The 25,889-nt window shown below is 38.0% G+C and overlaps 1 protein-coding gene across 1 annotated transcript; it reads left to right on the top strand.

Annotated features, from left to right (window-relative positions):
• The first annotated feature begins 713 nt into the window (after window positions 1-713).
• neil3 (nei-like DNA glycosylase 3) lies at window positions 714-25,881 on the top strand. The gene is made up of 10 exons (XM_041797302.1): window positions 714-932; window positions 1,094-1,203; window positions 13,361-13,495; window positions 13,888-14,101; window positions 15,011-15,085; window positions 15,374-15,540; window positions 22,385-22,548; window positions 24,434-24,848; window positions 25,159-25,336; window positions 25,511-25,881. Exons 1-10 carry the CDS (start codon window positions 828-830, stop codon window positions 25,691-25,693), a joined length of 1,746 nt encoding a protein of 581 aa, XP_041653236.1. The 5' UTR covers window positions 714-827; the 3' UTR covers window positions 25,694-25,881.
• Window positions 25,882-25,889: the final 8 nt, after the last annotated feature.

Consider the following 25,889-nt stretch of genomic DNA (forward strand, 5'->3'; position numbering starts at 1 on the left):
CTCTGGCGCCCTCAAGTGGAAATTAAGAGAAACTACTTAGTCTTGTAGAAGTGGTTCACAAAGAACCATACAGTCATTAATCATAAGGAACATAATATTCATACTAGCTTACAAGGAAAATTCATGTTTTGGTTTGGAGCAAAATTATGCATGTGCTTTCAATATTTTGGTACATTTTTTTCCACACCTTATGAAATAAACCAGAATAATATTAAAAATCTCTAAAGTATTCCAATCACTTGATTTGACTTGACAGATTGCATTTATTGCGTAGACTTGCACATTTCATAGAATAAAAGCCTATTCGACCAACAAAAGTCAGGCCTCCATTAAAAATAATAACCAAATATTCTTTCAGATCATGTTTTGAGAGTAACTACTGTTACATTTATGGATATTTAAACCTCTTTTGGATCTTCAAACATCTTGTGTGTCTCGTACTTTTCTTTTACTTTAAACTGCAAGAGCTTTTTTGTTAGAGAGCATTAAAACAAAGTCAGTAAAGCTAGTTTTAGGCTGACTCAAAAATTCGACGAAAGGTACAAGTGGTCTGTTGCTCGTTGTTTACATTCCAGAGAAAAATCAGTCTGATGAAATACAGCAGTCACAACAACGAATGATAAATCGGTGAGCAGTAGACTAAATTCTACAGCAGTGGTACACCCTAAAAGGACCTTATTTGCGTAACGCCTATTTCCGGATACAAACTCTACTACGCATGCGCAACATTAAATTTTGTGGCGGCCTCGCGGAATATCGAGACGACAACATTTCCGATGCTTGTTTAGAGTTTACTGAGAAATAACTAGTAAAAGAGTGTATTTAAAATGGTTGAAGGTCCAGGGTGCACTTTGAACGGAGAGAAAATCCGCGCTAAAATCCAGAAAGGACAGAAATTGAAAGAGCTGAAAGGCACTTTGTTAACTTCCACGGTAAGAAGCCTTACATTGATAGCAATGTAATACACTGACCAGTGACAAGCTGTCGTTAGTTAGCAATTAGTATCTGAGCTTATGATAAGTAAACTATGAGTACTTTTTGTGAGGGAAACTGAAATTCATCATACGTTTTGTGTTTCTGTTTAAACTCACAGAAAAACAGCCCTGAGGGAAATGCCTTTAAGTGTTTGAATGGGTGTCAATACACCGGGGTGGAAACTCTGGGCAAGGAGCTCTTCATGTATTTTGGTCGAAGAGCGCTGAGGTAATGTACACTTCACTCATACAGACAATATTTTAGTGAGGTGACGTTACACTACCAAGAAACTTATACTTCAGTGTAGAACACAGTATTGGAGGCAAGGGCGCCAGCAGGGATTTTGGACCCCATGAAAAGAAATCTTACTGGGCCCTCCCACAGCCGGCGATTAGGCCGGCGGAAAATTTTGATACTGTTTTACATAAAACTATGCATTTTAATGATATTTTTGACTTTCATTCCCATATTTGTGAAAACAACAACATGACAGTTACTTGGTAGGGGAAGCACCGAAAATACAATGAAAGTCATTTAGATCTATTTGTTTGCTGCAAGACTGTTACTCTATAATAAAAAACCCATCTCTTTCTTTAAATAGCCTACTTGAACATAAAATTCTCTTAAGATTAATTACCTGAAAATACAAAACTTAAATACAAAATAACCTCTTCCATTAAAATTAAATGCAATTATAATCTGTGGAGAAACAGAATCTTAGCAAAAAAAAAAAAAATCAAAAACAAAATGGCCAATTGCCATTTATGATTTATTGTAATTTGAACATTATCATCTATAGAACAAGATGCAACAAGCAAACAATAAAAATAAATAATAACAATAATGATAATAAATAAAATCAGCAGCAGATATTAAAATAAGTAAAGTAGGCTCACATATAAACAAAAAAATTGCAGGACTTCACATGGTGTATTGTATTACAGGTGATGGCATTAGATTTGTGGTTAAAAAATACATATATGAGGCTATATTGTTGTTGCTATTTAGTCTTGCAATTTCCACAAAATGTAAACATTTCTCTGATTGGATCGAGACCAGTCACCCAGTCTGCACACTCTAGAAATGTTCTCTGTTCCTACTGCAAAGCAAGGGTTAAGAGTCCCAAACTATTGACCAAACATTATATTTCAGAGATAGCTGGTGCTTTTTAAACCATTAAAATCGTTCTGAAATAAATACAGACTATAGACTTTTTTTTAAATTTCAGAATGATTTTTTATTCTTTAATGTTTAATGTTTTCTCCATAATAATCAATTAATTTAACACACAGCCGCTCACCTCCTTCCTCAGGGGGTACTTGGGCTTGTTCAGGTGGGGCAGGGGTGGACTGACAGCTGCTGCTGCTCTTGACGTGTCTGTTCGGAACATGCATCATTTTTTGACTGATTGAATATGTGCAGAGCAGCTTGCTAAATGTTTGCCTGCATTGATTATTTAACTAAAACAAGAGTGAAATGTATAAATCCAGAGTTTTCTTCAGAAATATGAGCTAATATGGGGAGAAAAGTGAGCTAGCTTATAAAGTATGTACAAAGTTAGGAATAGACAACAGGCTAATGTTCCACAACTTTCCACCACATGAACCACTAACAGAGCCACCTTTCCTATGAAAGAACTGGGTGACATACACACGTGGACAAAATTGTTGGTACCCCTCTGTTAATGAAAGAAAAACCCACAATAGTCACAGAAATAACTTGAATCTGACAAAAGTGATAATAAATAAAAATTCAATGAAAATTAACCAATGAAAATCAGACATTGCTTTTGAATTGAATTGTGGTTCAACAGAATTATTTTAAAAAAAGAAACTCATGAAACAGGCCTGGACAAAAATGATGGTACCCCTAGAAAAGACTGAAAATAATGTGACCATAGGGACATGTTCAACCAAGGTGTGTCCTCTAATTAGCATCACAGGTGTCTACAAACTTGTAATCAGTCAGTCGGCCTATTTAAAGGGTGACAAGTAGTCACTGTGCTGTTTGGTGACATGGTGTGTACCACACTAAACATGGACGAGAGGAAGCGAAAGAGAGAGTTGTCCCAGGAGATTAGAAATGAAACCATAGACAAGCATGTTAAAGGTAAAGGCTATAAGACCATCTCCAAGCAGCCTGATGTTCCTTTGTCTACAGTTGCACATATTATTCAGAAATTTAAGATCCACAGGAGTGTAACAAATCTCCCTGGACGTGGCCGCAGGTGGAAAATTGATGACAAATCAAAGAGACAGATAATACGAATGGTAACAAAAGAGCCCAGAACAACCTCCAAAGACATTAAAGGTGAACTCCAAGGTCAAGGTACGTCAGTGTCAGATCACACCACCCGTCGTTGTTTGAGCCAAAGTGGACTTCATGGGAGATGACCAAGGAGGACACCACTGTTGAAAACAAATCATAAAAAAAGCGAGACTGGAATTTGCCAAACTGCATGTTGACAAGCCACAAAGCTTCTGGGAGAATGTCCTATGGACAGACGAGACAAAACTGGAACTTTTTGGCAAGGCACATCAGCTCTATGTTCACAGACGCAAAAATGAAGCATACCAAGAAAAGAACACTGTCCCTACTGTGAAACATGGAGGAGGCTCTGTTATGTTCTGGGGCTGCTTTGCTGCATCTGGCACAGGGTGTCTTGAATCTGTGCAGGGTACAATGAAATCTTAAGACTATCAAGGTATTCTAGAGAGAAATGTGCAGCCCAGTGTCAGAAAGCTTGGTCTCAGTCACAGGTCATGGGTCTTGCAACAGGATAATGACACAAAACACACAGCTAAGGACTTCCGGTTTGGCAAACCAGAGGATGGCAGCATAGGTGAACGTGCTCCTGACGTTTGAGTCAAAAACAGCCCATAACAACCCGAATCTGTAACAACTTTTGCTAAAGTAAGATATAAGAGAGAGGGCTTTAAGATGCCAAGAGGAAAAAACAAGAAATCTACACAATTTCAGTTACAAGACGAAGACGGAGCGGACCAAACCTCCCCTGCTAGTAGCGCCATCGAGGATAACGACATGCTAACAGACGAAGGTGAACAAGCTAGCGATGCAAGCCTGGACCTCATACTCAAAGAATTGAGGGAATTCAGAAAAGATAATGATGCACAGCTCAAGGGCATCCGCGCAGATATAAAGAAAACAAATAAAAGAGTAGAAGAGGCCGAAGAAAGAATCCTGGATGCCGAAACTCGGATAGGAACTAACCAGGAAGCAGTGACGGAGTTGGTCAAGCTACAAATTGAAATAGACGCCAAGTTAACGGACCTGGAGGGAAGGTCCAGGAGAGACAATATTAGAATTCATGGCATTAAAGAAGGATCGGAAGATGACGCACAGTCAATGGTTGCTTTTGTGGAACATTTGTTGAGACAGAAACTGGAGTTACCAGACTCAGCGGAGCTACGAGTTGAGAGAGCGCACCGCGCTATGGTGCCAAAACCACCACCGAGCGCGGCGCCACGATCCATTGTTGCCAAAATGGCCAGCTACAGAACGAAAGAAGAAATATTAAAAAAAGCCTGGCAGAAACGCGGATTTGAGTATCAGGGAAACAAGATTAACCTGGATCATGATTATGCACCTGAGGTTCTGAAACAGCGGAGGGAATATGCAGAGGTGAAATTGGTATTAAAGGAAAAGAAAATCCGGTTCCAAACCCCGTTCCCAGCTAAGATGAGAGTCTTTTTTCCGGAGGGAATGGTATTATACAACTCAGCGGAGGAGGCGACAGGTGACTTGGCAAAGAGAGGATTTCCAGTAAAGATCATCAAACGCCCAGAGACCCTTTTGGAGCAGATCCGACGCCTGTCGTGGCGCACAGAGAGAAGGACCAAGAGCCAGAAGAATAAGGATAGGACCCAGGACTACAAGGACAAACTCCAAGCATACAGACGACAAGACAAGGAATAATAGTATGTCTTGAAAATCTGATATATAAAAGGGACTTACGGTGAGTTTTTCCTCATTTTCTAGCTGTTTATTGTTGGAAAAAACGGCCATGAAGATCTAGGTCACATAGTTAAGATTTCTTTTTATAAGACAGACAATACAAACTGTATATGGCAATAAAGATAAGGAATACGGTCGGGCGTCAGCCTATGCTACAGAAAGAATGGACACAGGCCGGACGGCAAAGGAAGGCCCTTTAGCACCAGCAGGTGAGAGAGGCCCCCCCTCAAAGCCCCCCCTTCACCGGGGCTTATTCAGGGTCATATCGGAGACCCCACAGTGGGAAGTCAACATGTTTTGTTTTTTTTGTGTTCAAGGACAATTAAGGTTTCGGTTTGTAGCTGTTGTTCCATACAGCACTAATGTTTATATAATGTTTGTTTATGTACGTTCAGGGAGTGAATGGACTGCACAGGGTGTAACTTTTCCAAAAACATTTAGAGAGTCAGAACATGGTTAAGGAAGAAGTAAAAATTATTTCATATAATGTAAATGGTCTGCTGAATCCAATAAAACGCAGCAAAATTCTAGCTAAAATGAGAAAGGAAAAAGCGCAAATAGTATATCTACAGGAAACCCACCTGGATTCTAAGGAACATGAGAAATTGAAAAGGATGGGTTTTACAAATGTTTTTTCATCTTCCTACAAAAATGGACGAAGGAGAGGAGTGGCCATTCTCTTATCAAGCAAAATACACATTGAAAAAACATTGGAGATAAGTGATAAGGAGGGACGATTTATATTAGTAAGGGGAAACATTGAGGGGAATCCAATTACATTGTTAAATATATATGCGCCACCTGGAAGTGACATCCATTTCTTTAAGAAAGTTGTTGATATGATGGTTTCAGAGACAATAGGCCTTCTAATATGTGGGGGGGACCTAAATATACATTTAATGCCACAATTAGATACCTCTAATGGGAGGGCACAGAATAGGATGTCTCTAGTGAAGAAAATTAAAACATTATTTGAGGAGGTGGGTTTAGTTGATATATGGAGAGGTCTGCACCCCAAACAAAGGGACTATACCCATTACTCATCACCCCACCACTTATATACAAGAATAGATTATTTTATTACATTTGGAAAAGACAAAGACAAAATAAACACCTGTGAAATTGGGACAATAGACTTAAGTGACCACGCACCTCTATATCTGTCCGTTGATCTAGCTCTACAACCAAAAATGAAAAACTGGAAACTAAATTCGGGCCTACTTAATGATCCTCATTTTAAGGAACAGGTTAAAAGAGAGATTCATTTGTACTTGGAAGAGAACGACAAGGATGATACATCCCCTCCCATTTTATGGGATGCCCTAAAGGCTGTCCTCAGAGGGAAAATTATATCAATATGTTCTTACAAGAAAAAGATGAGAAATAAGAAATTAGAAGAACTTCAAAAAAAATTGAAAGAATTAGAGGAGAAACATAAAAAGAAAACAACACAGAAGTTATTGGGGGAAATCACAAAAACAAGAAATGAAATTAATGATTTGGCTACCTATGAAATAAAGAAGAATCTAATGTTTCTTAAACAAAGATATTATGAAGGTGGATCTAAATCAATGAAAGTTCTAGCTTGGAAACTTAAAAAGAAAATAGCACAGAACACAATTCACAAAATTAAAGATCCAGTTACCAAAATAACAAAAAGTAAACTAAACGAAATCCAAGAAGCCTTTGAAACATTTTATAAGAGCCTGTACACTAAAAACACAGGGGGAAACATAACTGAAATAGATAATTTTCTGGACTCATTGGAATTACCAGTGTTAAATGAAGAACAGAACAAAATAATGATCGAGGACATAACAGAAAAGGAGTTAAAAATAGCTATAAGTAAACTTAAATCAAATAAATCACCAGGATCAGATGGCTATTCGGCAGAATGGTATAAGGGGTTAAAAGATGAGTTAATACCAGTGATGCTTCCTACATTAAACTGGGTTTTAAAGAAGGCACAAATACCGCCAAGCTGGAAAGAAGCAATCATATCTGCTATTCCAAAAGAAAATAAAGATAAATTGGAATGTGGATCATACAGGCCAATTTCAGTTCTGAATACAGATTATAGGCTTTTTACCTCTATCATGGCTAGACGATTGGAGAAGTTCATGCCTAATTTGATAAATAATGACCAGACAGGGTTTATCCGAGAGCGTCAGACGCAAGATAATATACGACGGACATTACAAATTATTAATCACATTCAAAAGAATAGAATAGCAGCGATGGTGATTAGTATAGATGCGGAAAAAGCTTTCGATTCAGTAGATTGGAGCTTTCTCTACCGAGTTCTACATAAATTTGGCTTGAACGAAACAATAATCAAAACAATACAGGCACTATATGACAAACCCACGGCCAGAATTAAAATTAATGGTGGGTTATCAAAAAGTTTTGATCTGGAAAGAGGCACAAGGCAGGGTTGTGCGTGCTCACCATTATTATTTGCATTATATTTGGAACCATTTACTCAGTACATAAGACAAAACAAAGAGATAAATGGCATTAATATTCAGGGGAAAGAGCATAAGCTAGCCTGCTATGCAGATGATATATTGGTCTTTCTAGGGCAACCAACAAACTCTCTACGTAAACTAATGCAATCGTTTGAATATTTTGGTCAATTATCAGGATACAAAATTAATATAAGTAAAACACAATTGCTTACATACAATTACAGCCCACCAGAAGAAATCAAGAGTGAGTACCATTTAACATGGGAAACAGAACATATTAAATATTTGGGAATCATAATATCAAAGGACCTCATAGAATTATCAGAACGCAACTACTCATTGATACAAAAGAAAATTAAAGAGGATATAGCGAGATGGAATCTAATCCCTTACTTAAGTTTTAATTCAAGGATAGAATCGATTAAAATGAACATCCTACCCAAATTGTTATATTTATTTCAAACTTTGCCAATAGAAATAAGCCAAAAACAATTTAACGAATGGGACAAAATACTATCCAGGTACATATGGCAAGGTAAAAGGCCTCGAATCCGATTTAAAACTTTACAATTGGTGAAAGAAAAAGGGGGATGGGGTCTTCCGTCACTCAGAGATTACTACTGGGCAGCACAAATAAGGACCATAATATACTGGTGTAATCCTTCATATGATGCCCAATGGAAAAGCATTGAAGAGGGTTTGACTTCAATTCCCATACAGGCGCATATTGCCGACAGTAACTTACAAGACCTGAAAAATATAGAAAACCAATGGATTAAGCTGACTTTTAAAATTTGGAAAACAGTAATAACAGAATACAATTTAGGAGAAGATATAGTAATCCTTAAATGGTGTGCATATGATACACATTTTTCTCCAAACAAATTGGATACCAGATTCAAGGAATGGACGAAAAAAGGAATAACAGCGTTATGTAAGATAGTAAAGGAAAATTCATTACTTAGTTTTGAAATGATTAAAGAGAAATACTCATTAGAAGCAAGAGATTTCTATCGTTACTTACAGGTGAGACATTTCATTGGGGACAAATTGAAAGGTGTATCAGAGGCAAGCAAACAGCTGCTAGACCTGTTTAAAAGGGCATACGATTCGAAGAAAGATAAAGGTATTATCTCAGGTCTATATAAAGGGCTTATAAGTATGAAAACACACTCAACCCTGTATATTAAAACAAAATGGGAAAAGGAAGGAGGAATAAACATAACGGAAGACGAATGGATAACAATATGGGAACATCAGTGGAAATGTAGTAGTTCACAGAGTTGGAGAGAATTCAGTTGGAAAAGCCTCATAAGATATTTTATAACACCGTATCAAAAATCTCATTATAAAAATAACTCACCAATTTGTTGGAGAAAGTGTGGAAATACAAATGCAAATCATTATCATGTTTTTTGGGATTGTCAGGTTATTAAAGCTTATTGGAAGGGAATTCATAAGGCAATGGAAGAAATATTAGAAAATCAACTGCCTCAGGAAAGTAAAACCTTATTCTTTGGACTCATACCTGAAGGATGGCCCAAGAGAGACAAATATCTATTTAATATTATGTTAGTGGCGGCTAAAAAGGCCATCACAAAAAAATGGCTCTCACAGGAGTGCCCAACACTGAAAATGTGGATGGACATCACAATGGACATTTACAGGATGGAGAAAATAACAGCAGATGTGAATTATAATAAGGACCTGTTCAAATCACGCTGGAAGAAATGGATAAATTATGTAACACCACACAGACTAGACGTTATCGCTGTTGATTCTAATTAATATACAGTGCCTGTAGCATTAATCAGGTCTCACTCTCTATGTACTAAGGTTCTTATTAAGGAGATTATTTTTTTTGTCTGTTTGTTTTTGTTTATTTTATTTTGTTCTGCTTTTCTATCTAGAAAAATGGACATTCAGATGATATGATGTGACTTAAAGTGAAATATATACATATGTTACATGTACTGCTGATTGTCAATAAAACGTAAATTAAAAAAAAAAAAAAAACACACAGCTAAAAACACCCAAGAATGGCTAAGAGCAAAACATTGGACTATTCTAAAGTGGCCTTCTATGAGCCCTGATCTAAATCCTATTGAGCATCTGTGGAAGGAGCTGAAACATGGCATCTGGAGAAGGCCCCCCTCAATCCTGAGACAACTGGAGCAGTTTGCTCATGAGGAGTGGGCCAAAATACCTGCTGAGAGGAGCAGAAGTCTCACTGAAAGTTACAGAAATCGTTTGATTGCAGTGATTGCCTCAAAAGGTTGTGCAACAAAATATTAAGTTAAAGGTACCATCATTTTTGTCCAGGCCTGTTTCATGAGTTTGTTTTTTAAAATAATTCTGTTGAACCACAATTCAATTCAAAAGCAATGTCTGATTTTCATTGGTTAATTTTCATTGAATTTTTATTTATTATCACTTTTGTCAGATTCAAGTTATTTCTGTGACCATTGTGGGTTTTTCTTTCATTAACAGAGGGGTACCAACAATTTTGTCCGTGTGTACTGTCGACCCTTTGCGTCTTCCTCCTGTCTGAGCTTTATTTCTTTTCTTTTTTAACTCCCTGACTTTTGAGGCATCCTGTCGTCTCTGCCTCCACTTGCTGTCTGTGAAAAGTTAGCGCTCTGCAGGCTGTCTGATGGAGCAGGTGGACTGAACCATTTTACGTAAATAGAGAGGGGGGCGGGCGTTGAGAAATGTTTCCAAAACAAATAAACTTAATGTATGTGATTGTACGCTCATTGAGTGTCATATTTTTTTGTCAGTATTATAATTGTTTTAGGGGCCTCTCTGGGCCCCTGTCAATCATGGGCCCCTAGAATCCTTCTCCTTATTCTCCCCTTTTCAGTGCCCTGGATTGAAGGTTCACTTTATTCTGTTACCTGTAGGATTATATGACCTTTTTTTTTTTTATTTACTTCATGCTTGTGCAGCATTTTTTCTGTACGTTTACTGCTTCAACTTAGCCAGGCGTACATATTTTATATTAATATCCCTTCCTTATCAAATACTGTTGTCTCATAATCTTTTTAAAGCTATAAATGGTCATATATTTTTATAGTGGTACTCTCAGTCAACCCAAAAATCAGTGACCCATCATTTCTTATTTTCCCATAACTTTGATAAGCCAGACTTGATTTGTATAGCACTATTTATATTCACACATGTAAAAGCAATTTGCTTCATTCAATAAAGACTGAGAATCAAAATCAGTAACCACACCCACCAATTTATGCACAATGAGAAAGCAAAAATTTATAGATAGCAGACAACAAAACTGATGAAAAACAAATCACAAATTTGTAATGACTCAAAATAAACGGATTAAAAAATCAATACAAAAGACTATGATGAAAAAGATAAAAATATATACATATCAAGATAAAAACAGCTAAAGATATACTTGAAGATCAATGCAGAATGACATTTTAAAATACTGAAAGAAAATGCATGATTTGAAAAAAATTTGAATGTCATACCCTGAGAAATTTTTGCCACTATGCTTAGTTTTGCATGGTTCAGTGCCATTTGGAAACAAAACTGTCAAAAGTTACTTAGTTTTTCAGAATATTTTTGTAATGCACTAATAAAATTAAAAACACATCATTGTTGGTTTTCATCTTAGATTTTTTGTTTAAAGGAGAAGGACTGGCAGCAATACAATACAAAATCAGAAATACGTCATTTATCCTGAGGGAAGCTTGTGAGCTGTTGCTGCAAAAAGAAAGCATTAAAAATATACACTCACTGATCACTTTATAAGGTATACCTGTCTAACTTCACATAAGGCAACACAATCTGCTGAAGTTCAAATTGAGTGTTAGAATGGGAAAGAAAGATAGTTTAAGTGACTTTAAAGTGTCGTATGGTTGTCGTGTCTTTCACAAACTGCAGATCTTCTGGAAATTGCACTCACAACCATCTCAGAGGTTTACAGAGAATTGTCTGAACAAGAGAAAATATCCTGACTGGTCTGAGCTGATAGAGAGGCAACAATAACTCAAAGCAGGTATGCAGAAGAGCATCTCTGCATGTAGAACAAGTCAAACCTTACAAAAATTACAGATAAACTACAGCAGCAGAAGACCAAATCAAGAGCCACTGCTGTCAGCTAAGACCAGAAACTGAGGCTACAATTCACACAAACTCACTAAAATTGGACAATGGACAACTAGAAACAATCGACCACTAAAAACAATGGCACTTAATTTACCTTTGTTCCCTAACTGATGCTCAGTTTGAACGTCCACAGATCATCATGTCTACATGTCTAAATTCGTTGGATACAGCCATGTATCCAGCTGATTAGATATTTGTATTTATGAGCAGTTGAACAGGTATACCTAATGAAGTGACTTAATGTGTGCAAAACAATATCACATGGTGGCCTTGTGCCTATGACTGAGTCACAGCAGTGCTGATTTTCAGTACATCACTCCCTCTGGTTTGATGGTGCTTAATCGAAAAGGAGATTCTGAATTTTTGACTAATAAATCTTTAAAAAAGGGATGTATTTATAAAAGGGCCATGTCTGTTATATTCTGTTACTTCTACATTTTGACAATGCTGTGTAGGAGGGCTTGTAAACATAGCCTGCTTTTAAGTTAAAATGGACAGACTGCCAGGAAAACCAAAGAGAATGGCAGGATGAGTTTGATAGAAAGTCTACAGTAACAACAATAACTCTTTACAACCATGGTATGCAGAGGAACATCTCTGCATGCCAATGTTGATTTTGGCAGCTTTTTAAAATTTAGTCTTATGTTTAGTCCTTGGATTAAAATGCCTTTAGTCATATATCAGCCATTGTCACTCTTGAAAGTCTTAGTCTGGTTTTATTCAATGAAAACTCAAAAACATGTTTTAGTCCTTACATTTAAGTCTTTACCTTAGGTCAAGACATTAATTTTCTTTGAGCTAATTTTATCTGCCAGATAGCAAAAGTAATACAACTGTAAAACACTCATATTAATGAACTAACAATATTTTAATTAATTTAAAACATACAAATGAAAATACTGATATACCTTAAATACACAGAAAAGAAATAGGGATTTTTAATGTCTGACAAAAACAAAATTACATTTTAGTCTCGTCTCTCTCTCTCTCTCTCGCGAGACTTCAGTTCACACAGGTTCACCAAAATTTGCCAAAAAAAGATTGGCAAGACGATGCCTGGTCTGATGAGTCTCGATTTCTGCCGTGATATTCAAATGGTAGGGATAGAATTTGGTATAAGCAACATGAAACTTTACAGCGGTTGCATTTTCAAAAGTCACTTAAATCACATTTTTTTCTCCATTCTGATTCTCAGTTTGATTTTCAGCTGTTTGTCTCAACCTTTCCTGTTAATGCACTTATTTCTGCCATGTGATTGGCTGATTAGATATTTGTGTTGATGGGCAGTTGGACAGGTGTGTTGATGCATAATAGAAAAAAGAGGAATAAAAAAAAAAGGCATTTAGATAATTGTATTCTTAACATAAATAAAATGTGTAAACAATAGGTTCATGAACTATAGTTTTGCACATCTCAGAAGTGCAAATAGGCTACATTTTGTGAGAAATAAAGGTAAAAGTCTATTAAGAAAGATTTTTTTTTTTTTTACCAAAAAATAACTAAAATGTTGGTTTCCAGCTTATATCACATGCCACGTGCCAATTAAATCTAAGAACTTTCTTACATTGTCACAAAAATGTGACCTCCAGAACATCTGAGCTGTTTTAATGGAACTTGACTGACACACACACTAGCTATTGTTAAACAGAGTTTTTCATTGAAGCCTCAGACTATTCTAATAGAGCCTCCATCTTCAAGGCCACATTTCTGTCCTTTTGTTGTCAAGTATTACACAAATCACGACATGCTACCTTTAAATGGAATTTGTCTTTTCTTCCCCTCTCTTTCATGCTTACTTCCTTTGTTAGAGTCCACTTTGGTATGAACGGATCAATGCGCATTAACCCTGCTGTGAGGAAGGAGAGGACCGGATCCTTACCAGTGCTGGAAATACACCTGACTAACGACACTGTGTGCTTCTTTGACAGCACTGTGGAAATAAGGTAACAGGGACGCCAGCGTAGCCCAGATAGATTGAGGTGACAGAAGTTCACCTTGGGGTGTGAGTCTCATTCAGAGACTGTGTCCTACATTAGGTGGTGTCTGAGCACAGTGGCTATTGTTGCATGAAAAACAGCCGTCTTGGCTCGACATTTGTCCTGTTCATTGACTGCAAGGTCCTGGTGTGTTGTTCAGTAGCCAGACAGACATTTATTTCAAATGTCTGAAAATTTCACCTATGCTGCCCCATCTCATAACAAACAAACTGGAAAAGAATAAATGAAAGAAACAATTTTGAAATCCCAAGAATGCACCAGTTGACCTTGTGGCACATGGTAACAGCAGCAATGTATTTTCTTAATACCTCCAGGACTATTACACTGTATACTTGCAGGTTAACAGAGGACTGCGAGCAAAGGGTGAAGGCTATGGAGTGTCTGGATGTCTGCTCCCCTAAGTTCAGCTTCTCCCGCTCTGAGGAGGCTGTGCAAAGCCAGAGAGGCAGGATGCTGTGCGACGTTCTCCTGGATCAGGCCGTCATGCCAGGAGTCGGCAACATCATTAAAAACGAAGCCCTGTTTGACTCAGGCCTCCACCCAGCCGTGAAGGTATGGAAAAGATGATGGATTGTGTTCAGCAGAGGAACAAAGGGAAAAAAAATGGGTAAAAATGCAAGACAACTCTCGCAGAAAAAGTTTAAGCCCTTTGTATTATTGAGTGATGCATTGCAATGAGGAGGGTGAAAACATGGAGAAGACAAACAAGCGCATTGCGGCACAGATATGCCTTCCTCCCTGTGTGGTTTGGAAATTTTTTTCATTGGTTTTAAAAATGTTTTTCCTCTGAAATAAGGTTGTTTTTTTTTGCTTTGAATTTACATTATAGAAAAAACACGTAAAGGTTTCTACTCCTGACCCGATAATGCAGTACAGGAACTGTTAGAAATCTAATGCTCCACATTGCCCTTAGGTAATACTTTTGTTAAAAAAACATTAAAGAAAGGGATTTTTAAAGTGACCTAGCCACTGCCATAAGAGACACTTTGTGACATGAAACTTCTATTACTCAACTATTACCAGGGGCTCTTCAAAGTGTCAGATGGGGTCTAAGAATATATCATGCTGGGCCAAATGTTAATCTATGATTTTTGCCCCCTATCTTCAGGGACCACTGAAACTTTATGAGCCTCTCCAGCATTATCGAGCCCCTAGGTGTCCTGAAAGAGCTACAAGTGTTTGTGTGCTTTTTAATACAGACTCTCTGAGCCAGAGCCAGGTCCTTGCTACCCTGCCTGCAACTCTTGGGAATACTTTGTGTGTAATTTTTCTTTGTTGCATCATTTTAAATCTAGTTTCTCATTCATGTCTGGTGCTCATTTTTTTGTTGATATGCTTGTATTATTGATTTGCTCGCTGTGAAGCGCCCTTCGTCTATGTTTTGAAATGAAAAGCTATACAAATAAGGTTTATTCACTTGCTGGCTGTGCACTGTAACTAACAGTGCTGCTTTATTCATAGGTTCAGCAGCTGAAAGACGAGCAGATTCATCACTTGGTGAAGATGACACGTGATTTTACTCTTCTCTTTTACAAGGTTTGAATATCAATAGTGTATGTATGTATTTGAAACTGTTTTGGAGGTAACTGTTGATGTGTGTGTGAATATTTAGTTGGATACAACTGTATTTGCACATTTAATTTGACTTTTAATGTGGATTTATTAGAAATCCTGTATGCTTAGGAAGTAAAGTAAGAAGCCAAAGCACTACTGCCAAGAGGAAAGACAAAACAAACATTCCTGTTTATGCATAATAAACAGGGAAAAGAAGAGGTAGATGTTTCTCTTTATCCTGGTCTTTTCATTCACTCTCATCTCTATCAGTGTCGCAAATCTGGCTCTCCTCTCTACAAACATTACAAAGTCTACAAGCGTCCCCAGTGTGGCCAGTGTTCTGATGTCATCACAGTCTGTCGTCTTGGAGACAACGGAAGGATGACTTACTTCTGCGAGCGCTGTCAGAAGGCAGATCCCAGCGGGGTTGACACCAGGTAGACGTCCTCATAGTATTAGTGACTCTGACTGAAAAAGCTGTTGTGCTGCTTTCTGTAGAGACTATTGTTGTCGAAAGTTTTGCCTTGGTGATGCATAAAATGTATCATTACAACAATTGTTGCTTTAGGTAATGTATTTAAAGCATGTTAATGAAATACAGAGATGAATTAATACATTTGAAATACATTTTATCCCCCCCATCCACTTCTTAATTTTATAAAGCAAATATGTACAAAGTGTCAATCCTAGATGAAACTGAATACATAAATCGACAGCCTTTATTACCTATTTCTACATAGTATGCACAATCCTGGATTTTTCCCAATATCTGATAGGCCAGTATTTTCAAACTCATCTTAGCCTGTAGCAATACCATTATACACATACATTTTTTTTCATCGTCTCTCCTGTACCTTCACCTGCATTTTATTGTTGCTTGGTTAGGAACGTTGACTTGTACTTTACTCTGTAATATCCACTCTGTGTAGTTAATATTTCCCTCTTTTATTTCCAAACAAATTATAATCACGTTAACATGGAAATAATGTAAAGGAATCCTGTCATGGCATTGGTAGCAGTTACAGACCTGGTAGATTTACCTACCTGGTGCCACAAATCCCTCCTGTCTTGATTTATATAGGTCAGTGAGGGAGAAATAACATTCAGAAGTGTGGTTCTGTTGCAAAAGTTGAACTTTTATCAACTGAGAGCACTTGAGAGCGTTGCAATGAAAAAACAACACCTGACAACCAGGGTGGTTTTGTGCCTCTTTTTTCATTGCTCTAACCCTTTAAAACCTGTGTGAATTGTAGTCTCAGTTTCCTGTTCTTAGCTGACCCCTGCTGTGGTCTTCTGCTACAGTAGCTCATCTGCTTCAAGGTTGAACGTGTTGTGTGTTCAGAGATGTTGCGCTGCATACCTTGGTTGTAACAACTGATTATTTTATTTTGTGCTGCCTTTCTATCATCTTGAACCAGTCTGCCTGTTCTCCTCTGATATCTGAAAAAATCCAACCTTCATTTTATTACATTTTTGGCAAGAAAATGTTTCAGCATAGGAGTGAAAAAACCTGCTGTAAAGGCCTTTAATTCTTCCATACCTGTTGTACTTATTTAAATGTAATACCAGGATGTAACAAAGTAAAGCTGAGTGTCACTTTTCCACACCTAGTCTTTGCAGAAAGTTCTAAATCCCTTTCAGATAATGTGTTCAAATTTCGAGAGGCCATCTTTGCAGGCAGATGGGCTTGGCAGGGAGTGGGAAGTGTTATGAAGGGGGAAAATTAATGCGCATATAAGGCTGTGTTTGCCAGGCAGGGCACAGGCTCAACACCTCCTGGGTTGTGTTTGAGCAGAGCTTTGCAAGGGGTTAGAGCCTAAAGCCCTTACAACGCATTACACAGCTGATAAAGCAATCTGCGAGGAAAGTTTCCTGAAAGCCGCAGCTACTTTTCCTCCTCTGACTGTTGGTGTTGCAGATTTGCATTCTTGTCAAACATAGCCAGGCTTCATGTCAGAGCACTGACATGTATGTTCTGAGCAATTACAGGAAACACATCTCTCATCCTCTTCTCAAACTGCAAATGTTTGTATGGGTTAAATTTTTTCTTAGCCTGTATTTTCTATAATCCACTCACAATAATAGCTGTTGAATTATTTATATTTATAGCTTATTTTGCACTTGCAGTTCAAAGCACTAATTGCTTGTTATATAAGTGATCAAGAAAATTTAAATTGTGCACACATTGTAAATAATTTGGATCTATACGTCACCCAAAGCATAAACTGAATTCATAAAAAGAAAAAATAATTTGTGTAATATTTCTCTGCATGGTAGTTATATTCCTAGAATAAATTTTCTACCCGGTTAGTTTTTAATGATGTTCACCCTGTTAAAACCATGACAGTGTAATAAAACATACCTTCCTTTCTTTGTGAAGGTTTTAATGTTCAGCAATGAAAGTTGCACTTTAATTGTATTGTGCTATGCTTTAAGATGTGGCAAATATGAAATCTACAATCTGATTTAAAAAAAAAAACACAGGGTAGAAAAATAGTGTGAAAATATTTTAACATTTTGTACATTCTAATAGGTTCATGTTTGTGTCAAGTTCTCCTAATCATGTATGAAACAAATGCATGTTTATGTCCAAACACTAAGAAACTGAGTTCTGTTATAGGGAGGCATGATATTATTGGCACAATATGGGTGTAAACAGTAACCTGACACGCCAGATGGTTTTGTTTCACACATCCATCAGGGAAAGCTTCAATAGGAAACATTTGAGAAAAGGCAGAGGCAGAGGCTTTGAAAAAAACTCGGAGTGTGATTGGATGGACATTCTGTCACATCTCAACAAGCCAGTAAAAGCAACAAAACACATGACGTAGCCGCTATCGAGCTGCGCGTGAGCAGCTACTGAGGAATAACGCGAAACATGGTGGCTATAGACATGTAAGTGCTCGACTTTTGTCATTTTTGAAAAGAAAACAACTCACTGCTGTTCATTGTTCTTCTTTTCACAAAGAAATGTTGGCAAGTTCTGATGAAACTGGCGCTTTAGCAGCATCCACGCTAATCTCTTCCTCCATAACTGCACCAGCTCTTGCTGCTTGTTTATGTCACAACTCTGCTGTGCCTGAAAGTGCTGCCCCTTGTTGCTGATTGGTCCTGTCACTTTCTAACTGGGCCTAAACGGTTCAGATGGGAGCTTTGCAAGATGGATTCGCCAGTGAGAAACAAGGAAACGGGCGTATCCATCTGCTTTGCAAGGTTATGTAAACAGATAATACCTTGAAATGTCATTTGAAATATCACCTTGAAATATCATCTGTGTCATAGTATATGAATATTTCTGCCAATACTTCTGCAGATATGTCGGCAGTATACAAAAAGGGGTTAGCTGTTGTTTTTTGTCAGAATTGTCTTATGGAATAACAGCCCCCCCCCCCCCAAAATATCTGTTTTTTTGATCAGGAAAATTAATTTTTAATTGTAAAGTATAAGCTTCATAACCTTGCAAAGCAGATTCCTTGTTTTTCACTGGTAAATCCATCTTGCAAAGCTCCCATCTGAACCGTTTGGGCCCGGTTAGAAAGTGACAGGACCAATCAGCAACGAGGAGCAGCACTTTCAGGCATGGCAGAGTTGTGACATAAACAAGCAGCAGCAAGAGCTGGTGCAGTTATGGTGGAAGAGTTTAGTGTGGATAGTGCTAAAGCGCCAGTTTTATCAGAACTTGACAATATTTCTTTGTTAAAAGAAGAACAAAGGACAGCAGTGAGTTTCTTTTCAAAATTGACAAAAGTTGAGTACTTACATGTCTATAGTTGCCATGTTTCATGTTATCCCTCGGCAGCTGCACATGTCCAGCTCGATAGCAGCTACGCCACGTGTTTTGTTGCTCTTTTTGGCCCGTTGAGATGTGACAGACAGAACGTTCATCCAATCACACTCCGAGTTTTTTTCAAATCCTCTGCCTCTTCCCAAACATTTCCTATTGAAGCTTTCCCAGATGGATGTGTGAAACAAATTCATCTGGCATGTCAGGTTATAAGCTCCATAGAAAAGGTTCGCATTTTCATTTTGTGCATTAGAGAGCACAAAAGTAAAAGGCAGATGAAGCTTGGTTTGACTGTTACTGTTTAAAAATATAAATGGAATATAAATTTCATGTAATCCAAAGAAATGACTGGGTCTGTATTTAAAAAAGAAAATCCAACAATGTTAGTACATCTGGAAAGTGTTCACAGTGCTTCCCTTTATCAACTTTTTTTATGTTACAGCCTTATTCCAAAAAGGATTAAATTCATTTTATTACCTCAAAATTCTACATACAATACCCCATAACGACAAAGTGAAAAAGTTTGTTTGAAAATTTTGCAATTATAATAAAAATAAAAAGCAAAGAATTCACATGTACAGAAGTATTCAAAGTTTTTTCCACTCAAAATTGCGCTCAAGTGCACCCTGTTTCCACCCATCATCCCTTAGATGTTTCTACAACTTTATTGAAGTCCACCTGTGGTAAATTCAGTTGTTATGAAATGATTTGGAAAGGCACACATCTGTCTAAATAATGTTCCATAGTTGACAGTGCATGACGGAGCACAAACCAAGCCATGAAGTCAAAGGAACTGTATACAGACCTCCAAGACAGGATGACGTCGAGGCACAGATTTGGGGAAGGGTACAGAAAAATTCTGCCGTATTGAAGGCTCCAGTGAGCACAGTGGCCTCCATCATCCATAAATGGAAGAATTTTAGAACCACCAGGACTCTTCCTAGAGCTGGCTGCTCGGCCAATCTGAGCAATCGGGGTAGAAGGGCCTTAGTCAGGGAGGTGACCAAGAACCTGATGGCCACTTTTACTCCAGCATTATTCTGTGGAGAGAGGAGAACCTTCCAGGGCATCTATTTCTGCAGCACTCCGCCAATCAGGCCTGCACATACAGTGGCCAGACAAAATTCTTTAGTCTGATGAAACAAAGATTGAACTCTTTGGCCAAGCATCATGTCTGGAAACAAGGTACCACTCATCATCACCTGGCAAATACCATCCCTACAGTGAAGCATGGTGGGGGCAGCATTATGCTGTGGGGTTGTTTTTTGGTAGCAGGAACTGTGAGACTAGTCAGGGTCAATGAAAAGGTGAATGCAGCAATGTACAGAGACATCCTTCATGATAACCTGCACCAGAGCACTCTGGACCTTGGACTGGGATGGAGGTTTGTCTTCCAACAAGACAACGACCCTAAGCACACAGCCAAGACAGAAAAGGAGTAGCTTCGGGTCAGCTCTGTGAATTTCCTTGAGTGGTCCAGCCAGAGCTCAGACTTGAACCCGATTGAACATCTTCTGGAGAAATCTAAAAATGGCCGTGCACTGACACTTCCCATCCAACCTGATGGAGCTTGAGAGGTTCTGCAAAGAAGAATGGGAGAAACTGCCCAACAAAGTGTGCTAAGCTTGTAGCATCATACTCAAACAGAATGAAGGCTGTAACTGCTGCCAAAGATGCTTCTGAGTAAAGGCTGTGAATACTTAGGTACATGTTTGTACATTTTTTTTTTTGATTTTTTAAAAACAGTTTCAAACATTTTTTTTTACTTTTTCATTGTGGGGTATTGTGTAATTTTGAGGTAAAAAAATTAATTTGATCCATTTTGAAATAAGGCTGTAACATAAAATGTGGAAAAAGTGAAGCGCTGTGAATACTTTCCAGATGCACTGTTTTTATGGTAGAATCATACATATGTATATGTATACATTTGTTTCAAAAGCAGACTGTTACAATAAGGGTAACAGGTTTATTCTATTATAGGAATTACTTTGTGTTCTTGATTAAAAATAAATATAGATATATTGGTAATGGTATCAGCTAAAATGAGTTTTGAAATATCCACATAATGGATATTGGCAAATACCCTACTTTGTGCATCCCTCTTTTGTTTTACTCAGCAACATTTGGTGTATTTTCAACAGGAAGTCCAGCGCAGTTTAGTGCAGTTTTCTAATGGTATACCCTGATCTTGCTTGTGTTTTTACAGCCAGTGTCCATCCAGCCTTGCTCACAATGATGGTAGTGTCTTTTTAGCAGCCCTTTATTAGAGTGTTTTTCAGCTACAAAATGGCACTTCATTTGCTACATTTTTTTACTGTTTCAATTTGTATAGATTAACAACAAAATGTGTATTAAATAACAAAAAAAGAAAACAGGAAACCTGTTCTCACATAAAAAAGCAGGATGTTAGAATCTGCTCGTCCGCTACTCGTCTTAATGAGTTGTCATTATAATTTACTCAGCACCCTATAACGTTTATTTGCTAAGAAACATATCACTGTTTCACTGTTTGCATTAAAAGCAAATTAATGACAAAATAAGGGGAAAACCATTGATGAGTTGAGCTGGCCTCTTGGCACTGACCAAAAATGTTTTGTTTTTGTAATAATTCATTATAATTTATGTTTAACTCCTTGTCCATACTGCATGTGTGCATCAGACATCAGGTCCTATCGCACAGCATTGCACGCTCACTGTCCATTCTGTATCCATTACATTTTGAATTCTCTGCTCTGTTAATTTTAGTTTCCCCTTGTGAAAACATGACATCTAGAGCTTTTATGTTAGGGCAAAAAACAGTCGTGTGGTGTTATTCACAAGCCTTTGACAGCTTTGAGCTGAATAATTTTGCTTCTATGCTGACACAAGTCAGAGCACAAAACATTTTGGACACAGACATGGATATTATTAACAACTATCTCCACTTTGTAAAGCAAGCTAATGACCTCTGTTAAGTAAAGAAAGTGAAAGAAAATCAGGGCGATACTCCTGTTGGACACTCTGTGCCTTGTCATCTACCTCTTTCCTTGTTCCTGGCCTACTTTTGCAAAAATTGGAATAGGGAAGTAGGGGGAAAAACATTGCTCACATGCTGTCAGGACATTACAATATGAATCAATGTAGTTAAGCTGATTATATTCCTGACACTCTGCGTCATGTCCTGTTAGGACACGGTGTTACGGGACATGATATTCTCTCAACCAGTCAGCAGAGTGCAGTGTGTCTAGCTCCACCTATTGGGGTCAGCTGAGGTATGCCTGGCACACCCACAGAAGGGTACTAAAAAGCAGGACAGTACAGGTTATTCTGGAACCTTTCTCCCCTTCTGACAGAACAAACACAAGTAATTGGATACCATCCTGAACTGGACCTTTTGGTGGAAACAGCTAAAGTTTCCACTTCAGTATGCATGTTTTATTCATTAGCAACACATTTATTCATTAACATAACAGATTCATTAGGATCACAGCTGTCACTCTTGTATGTTCTTCCTTCAGTAAGCTTCCAGTCAGAAACAGCCTGATTGGCTGGGCTTACAGTGACAGGACCAATGACAGCGTGGCTAAAAAGGAGGAAGAGGACTGGGCCTGTCAGCTCTGCACGCTCATCAACCAGCCAGCTGCTAAAGCCTGTGATGCCTGCCTCACTCCCAGACCTGAGGGTGAGTGTTATTTTTTTCACAGTCACAGCATTTAATGGGGCGTCAGAACGTCCTTGTTAGCAGAAGATGAAATAAAAGGAGCTGTAGTTTGGCTGAATAACTCCATGTATTGTTTGAAATTGATGTGTAAGTACTTCTGAGCAAGGCACCAATGACAGTGCTGTCGGAGTGGCACTGCACTCAAGCAGACTGCCTTAGTAGTTCTGTGTGTGTGAAATTGTTGTTCCAGTAATGAGCCAGACTGTCATTTTTTTCTCTGACAATTTTGAGACGCATTATGGCAGTAGTGAGGATATGTATGAAGAAATGTCCTTGCTATCGCTCTTTTGTAGCCCCTTAAGCACAGCTGTATTATGTGCTTGGTATTGTTGTATTTAAAGCTGTCAATCTATTAGGAATATACATCAAATTTTAAATGTGTCATGCTTTCTTTTTAAATGATAGCTTAGGTTAAAGCTTATGACTACAGTTTTCCCATGGTCTATTTTATGCAGAGCTTTCCAAGTATGAGTAAATAACTGACTATCTTATGTCCCCATATACTTGGGCATCGATCCACGGATTTGGCTGCCATAATGTTCTCAAATCATACAAACCACATTTAAGGCAGGATAGAAACCTGCAATCTCAAGCACATGGCTGCAGTTGCAGAACATGTAAAAAGCTTTTGTGTTTTTCTATTCTAAACATATTTTGCTTACTTTGCAAATATATTTTATTTTCCTGATTAAGTTCTGATTTTGGATTGAGTGGCATCAAACTGTAAGGTTGCAGATTGCAACACTTCATTCACAGTTTTAGGTGAACTGACAAGCATAATGAAAATGAAGAAGGCTTGCTTTACGGTTATGTTAGTGTTGAGAGTAAGCTTCTGCTTAAACATCGTGGTGTGATGTAGAAGACACATTCCCTAACTGAGCTTAAAAAGTGCTTCACAACAACATGCATGGCTTTATAAAAATAATCAAAATAATACTTATGGAATGCTGTAGTATGAGATTTTTGCCAGAGGTAAGACCCAGAAGTGTCAGACAATGTATGCAGCAATTAAACTCACTTCCTCTTCACAGGACGATTCGATTCGAATCTTGATTCACAGACTACGATTTGATTCAATTCAGAACGATTTGGTCCGATTCAATTCGGTACAATCTGATTATAGAATTAAAATAACTTTGCTTTAACAGAAATTAGCAAGAAAAGGGGAAAACAAGATAATTTCATAATAATCTAAGTTAATTTGATTTTTTTTTATAAAACAGACTAAATGCCAGGCCTCCTGTGCTAACATTATGAAATTATGGTTAAGATTGTTTTCATCACACCCTGGTGTCTTACTTTGACATAAACTGGGATATAAATATTAAAATGATTTTTTACTGGTACATGTTCGTCCTTTTTCCTCTTAACTTCCTTAGCATTATTAATCCCAATAACAGTACAAAGTAAATATCAAATTTTCCCAAGAAGCACAAATGAAGTGAATTTAAAGTCACAAGGAACTTTGGATAGACAGAGCTCTGTGTGTCTGCTTGTACAGAAGAACAAGGGGTTAAAATAATATTGAAAAAAGTCAAGAAACTGCCTTGCTTAAGGACATATTAGAGCTGCTTTGTGTGATGGGAGAGTAGTTTTTTTTTTTGAGTTTCATTGTGCTGGGGCTCAGGTCTTTGAATTTTGCATAAGGGCATTTTTATCACAGCAGATTGTGGCATCTTATCAGAGTACACATCGCAGCAGTCTGATTCTTACTGGTAAATTTTTATGGCAAGCTAACCACTTAAGCTAACAACAAGCTACATTTCATGAGAGTAGCCTCTTCATGAGAACAAGCTGCAGCTGCTGAACATGAAATCAGTTTCTCACTCTGGCTCCTTCTCCACAGCCCGCCAAGACGACATTAGTGCTGAAGCATCACCCTTCACTGCTGATTTGATTAAATACCCCTGCATCGCCTTCACTAAGCCACAAGAGGAGCTCAAAGTCAACTGGAGGTCTGCGCTAGGGACTACAACGCTTGTTTTCTCTGACTTGAGCAAGAAGCCAAAGCCTGCAAACTCCCCTCTGTCCCCAGCCGGCAGTCATTTGAATTCCTTGGCGACAGAGCGAGGTTTATATAAATACAACGTCTGCCAAGGGACAACAAGCCCCAATTATGCCTCTGGTGGCTGGCAGAAGCAAAGTACCGAACGCTCCAGTAGGGAATCACTGGCCTCCTACAGTCACCCATCCAAGAAAATGAGAATTGATCGCAGCCCCTTTCCTAGTAACAATGCTCAAAATGGAACCCCCAACTCACGGTGAGTGAATCTCTTGCCTAGCTTTTCATGAATAAGTTTATAATAAGAGAAGTTTTTGCAACTTCAGGGGGATAAGTGGGATAAAAAAAAAGTACATAGCTTTGGAATTTTAATGCAACATTGTTAAAAAAGCACAAATGATGACTAGCCATAGCAGGACACCATGCAAATACAATTGTTTCTGAAATATCCTCACACACTTTTGAAACGAGGCTGTTTGCTCCCTAATAAGGGTTGATGTGACTGGTGTGCTTGTGTGTTAACTTCAATTTATTCCAAACTAATAGGATTGTTTCTTTACTTCTGTCAGTATGAACAAAACAGAATCCACAAGCAGCCCCTCCATGTCTTCCAGTCCCAGCGCTCCTTGTTGTACATCCCATCGCCGTCCAGCTGTCCTCAGGGCGGTCCACAAGGACGGGGAGAACAAGGGACGGCAGTTTTACTCCTGCTCCCTTCCCAGAGAGACTAAGTGTGACTTCTTTGAGGTGAAAATAAAAAGCAACTTATCTCGGCAGCATTGTGAAGCCTGAAAAAATACCAAACTTAAATTGTGTTCAAAGTAGTTTCAGTTTTAAAGCATGCTCAAACTTTCTGCATCAAGTTTCAGAGCCTGAAATAAAAGTTGACAGATGAATTAAAGAAACTATTCTCTGTTGCAGTGGGCTGACTTGCACTTTCCCTTTTGTCACCATGGGAAACGCTGTTTAATGAGGACCGTTCTGAAACTAGGACCCAACAATGGCCGAAATTTCTACACCTGCAGCTTTCAAAAGGGTAAACAGTGTGACTTTTTCCAGTGGGCAGAGAACGGACCAGGGATTTCCATCCTCCCTGGGTGTTAATCTCTTTTTTTTCCTTTTACATACATCACTTTTTATCAATACATATGTAAGCTATAGACAGAAAACTCATTGTTATCTGAACGACAACACCTTATCACTGATCTTTTTTTTGTTTGTATGTTGTTGTTTTTTATCCTGTCAGCCTTTCAGTTAAACAAAGTTTTGATAAATAAAGGTTTTAAACAGTTCAAAGCAG

This window comes from Cheilinus undulatus, linkage group 10 (genome assembly GCF_018320785.1).
Source record: "Cheilinus undulatus linkage group 10, ASM1832078v1, whole genome shotgun sequence".
Taxonomy (NCBI): domain Eukaryota; kingdom Metazoa; phylum Chordata; class Actinopteri; order Labriformes; family Labridae; genus Cheilinus; species Cheilinus undulatus.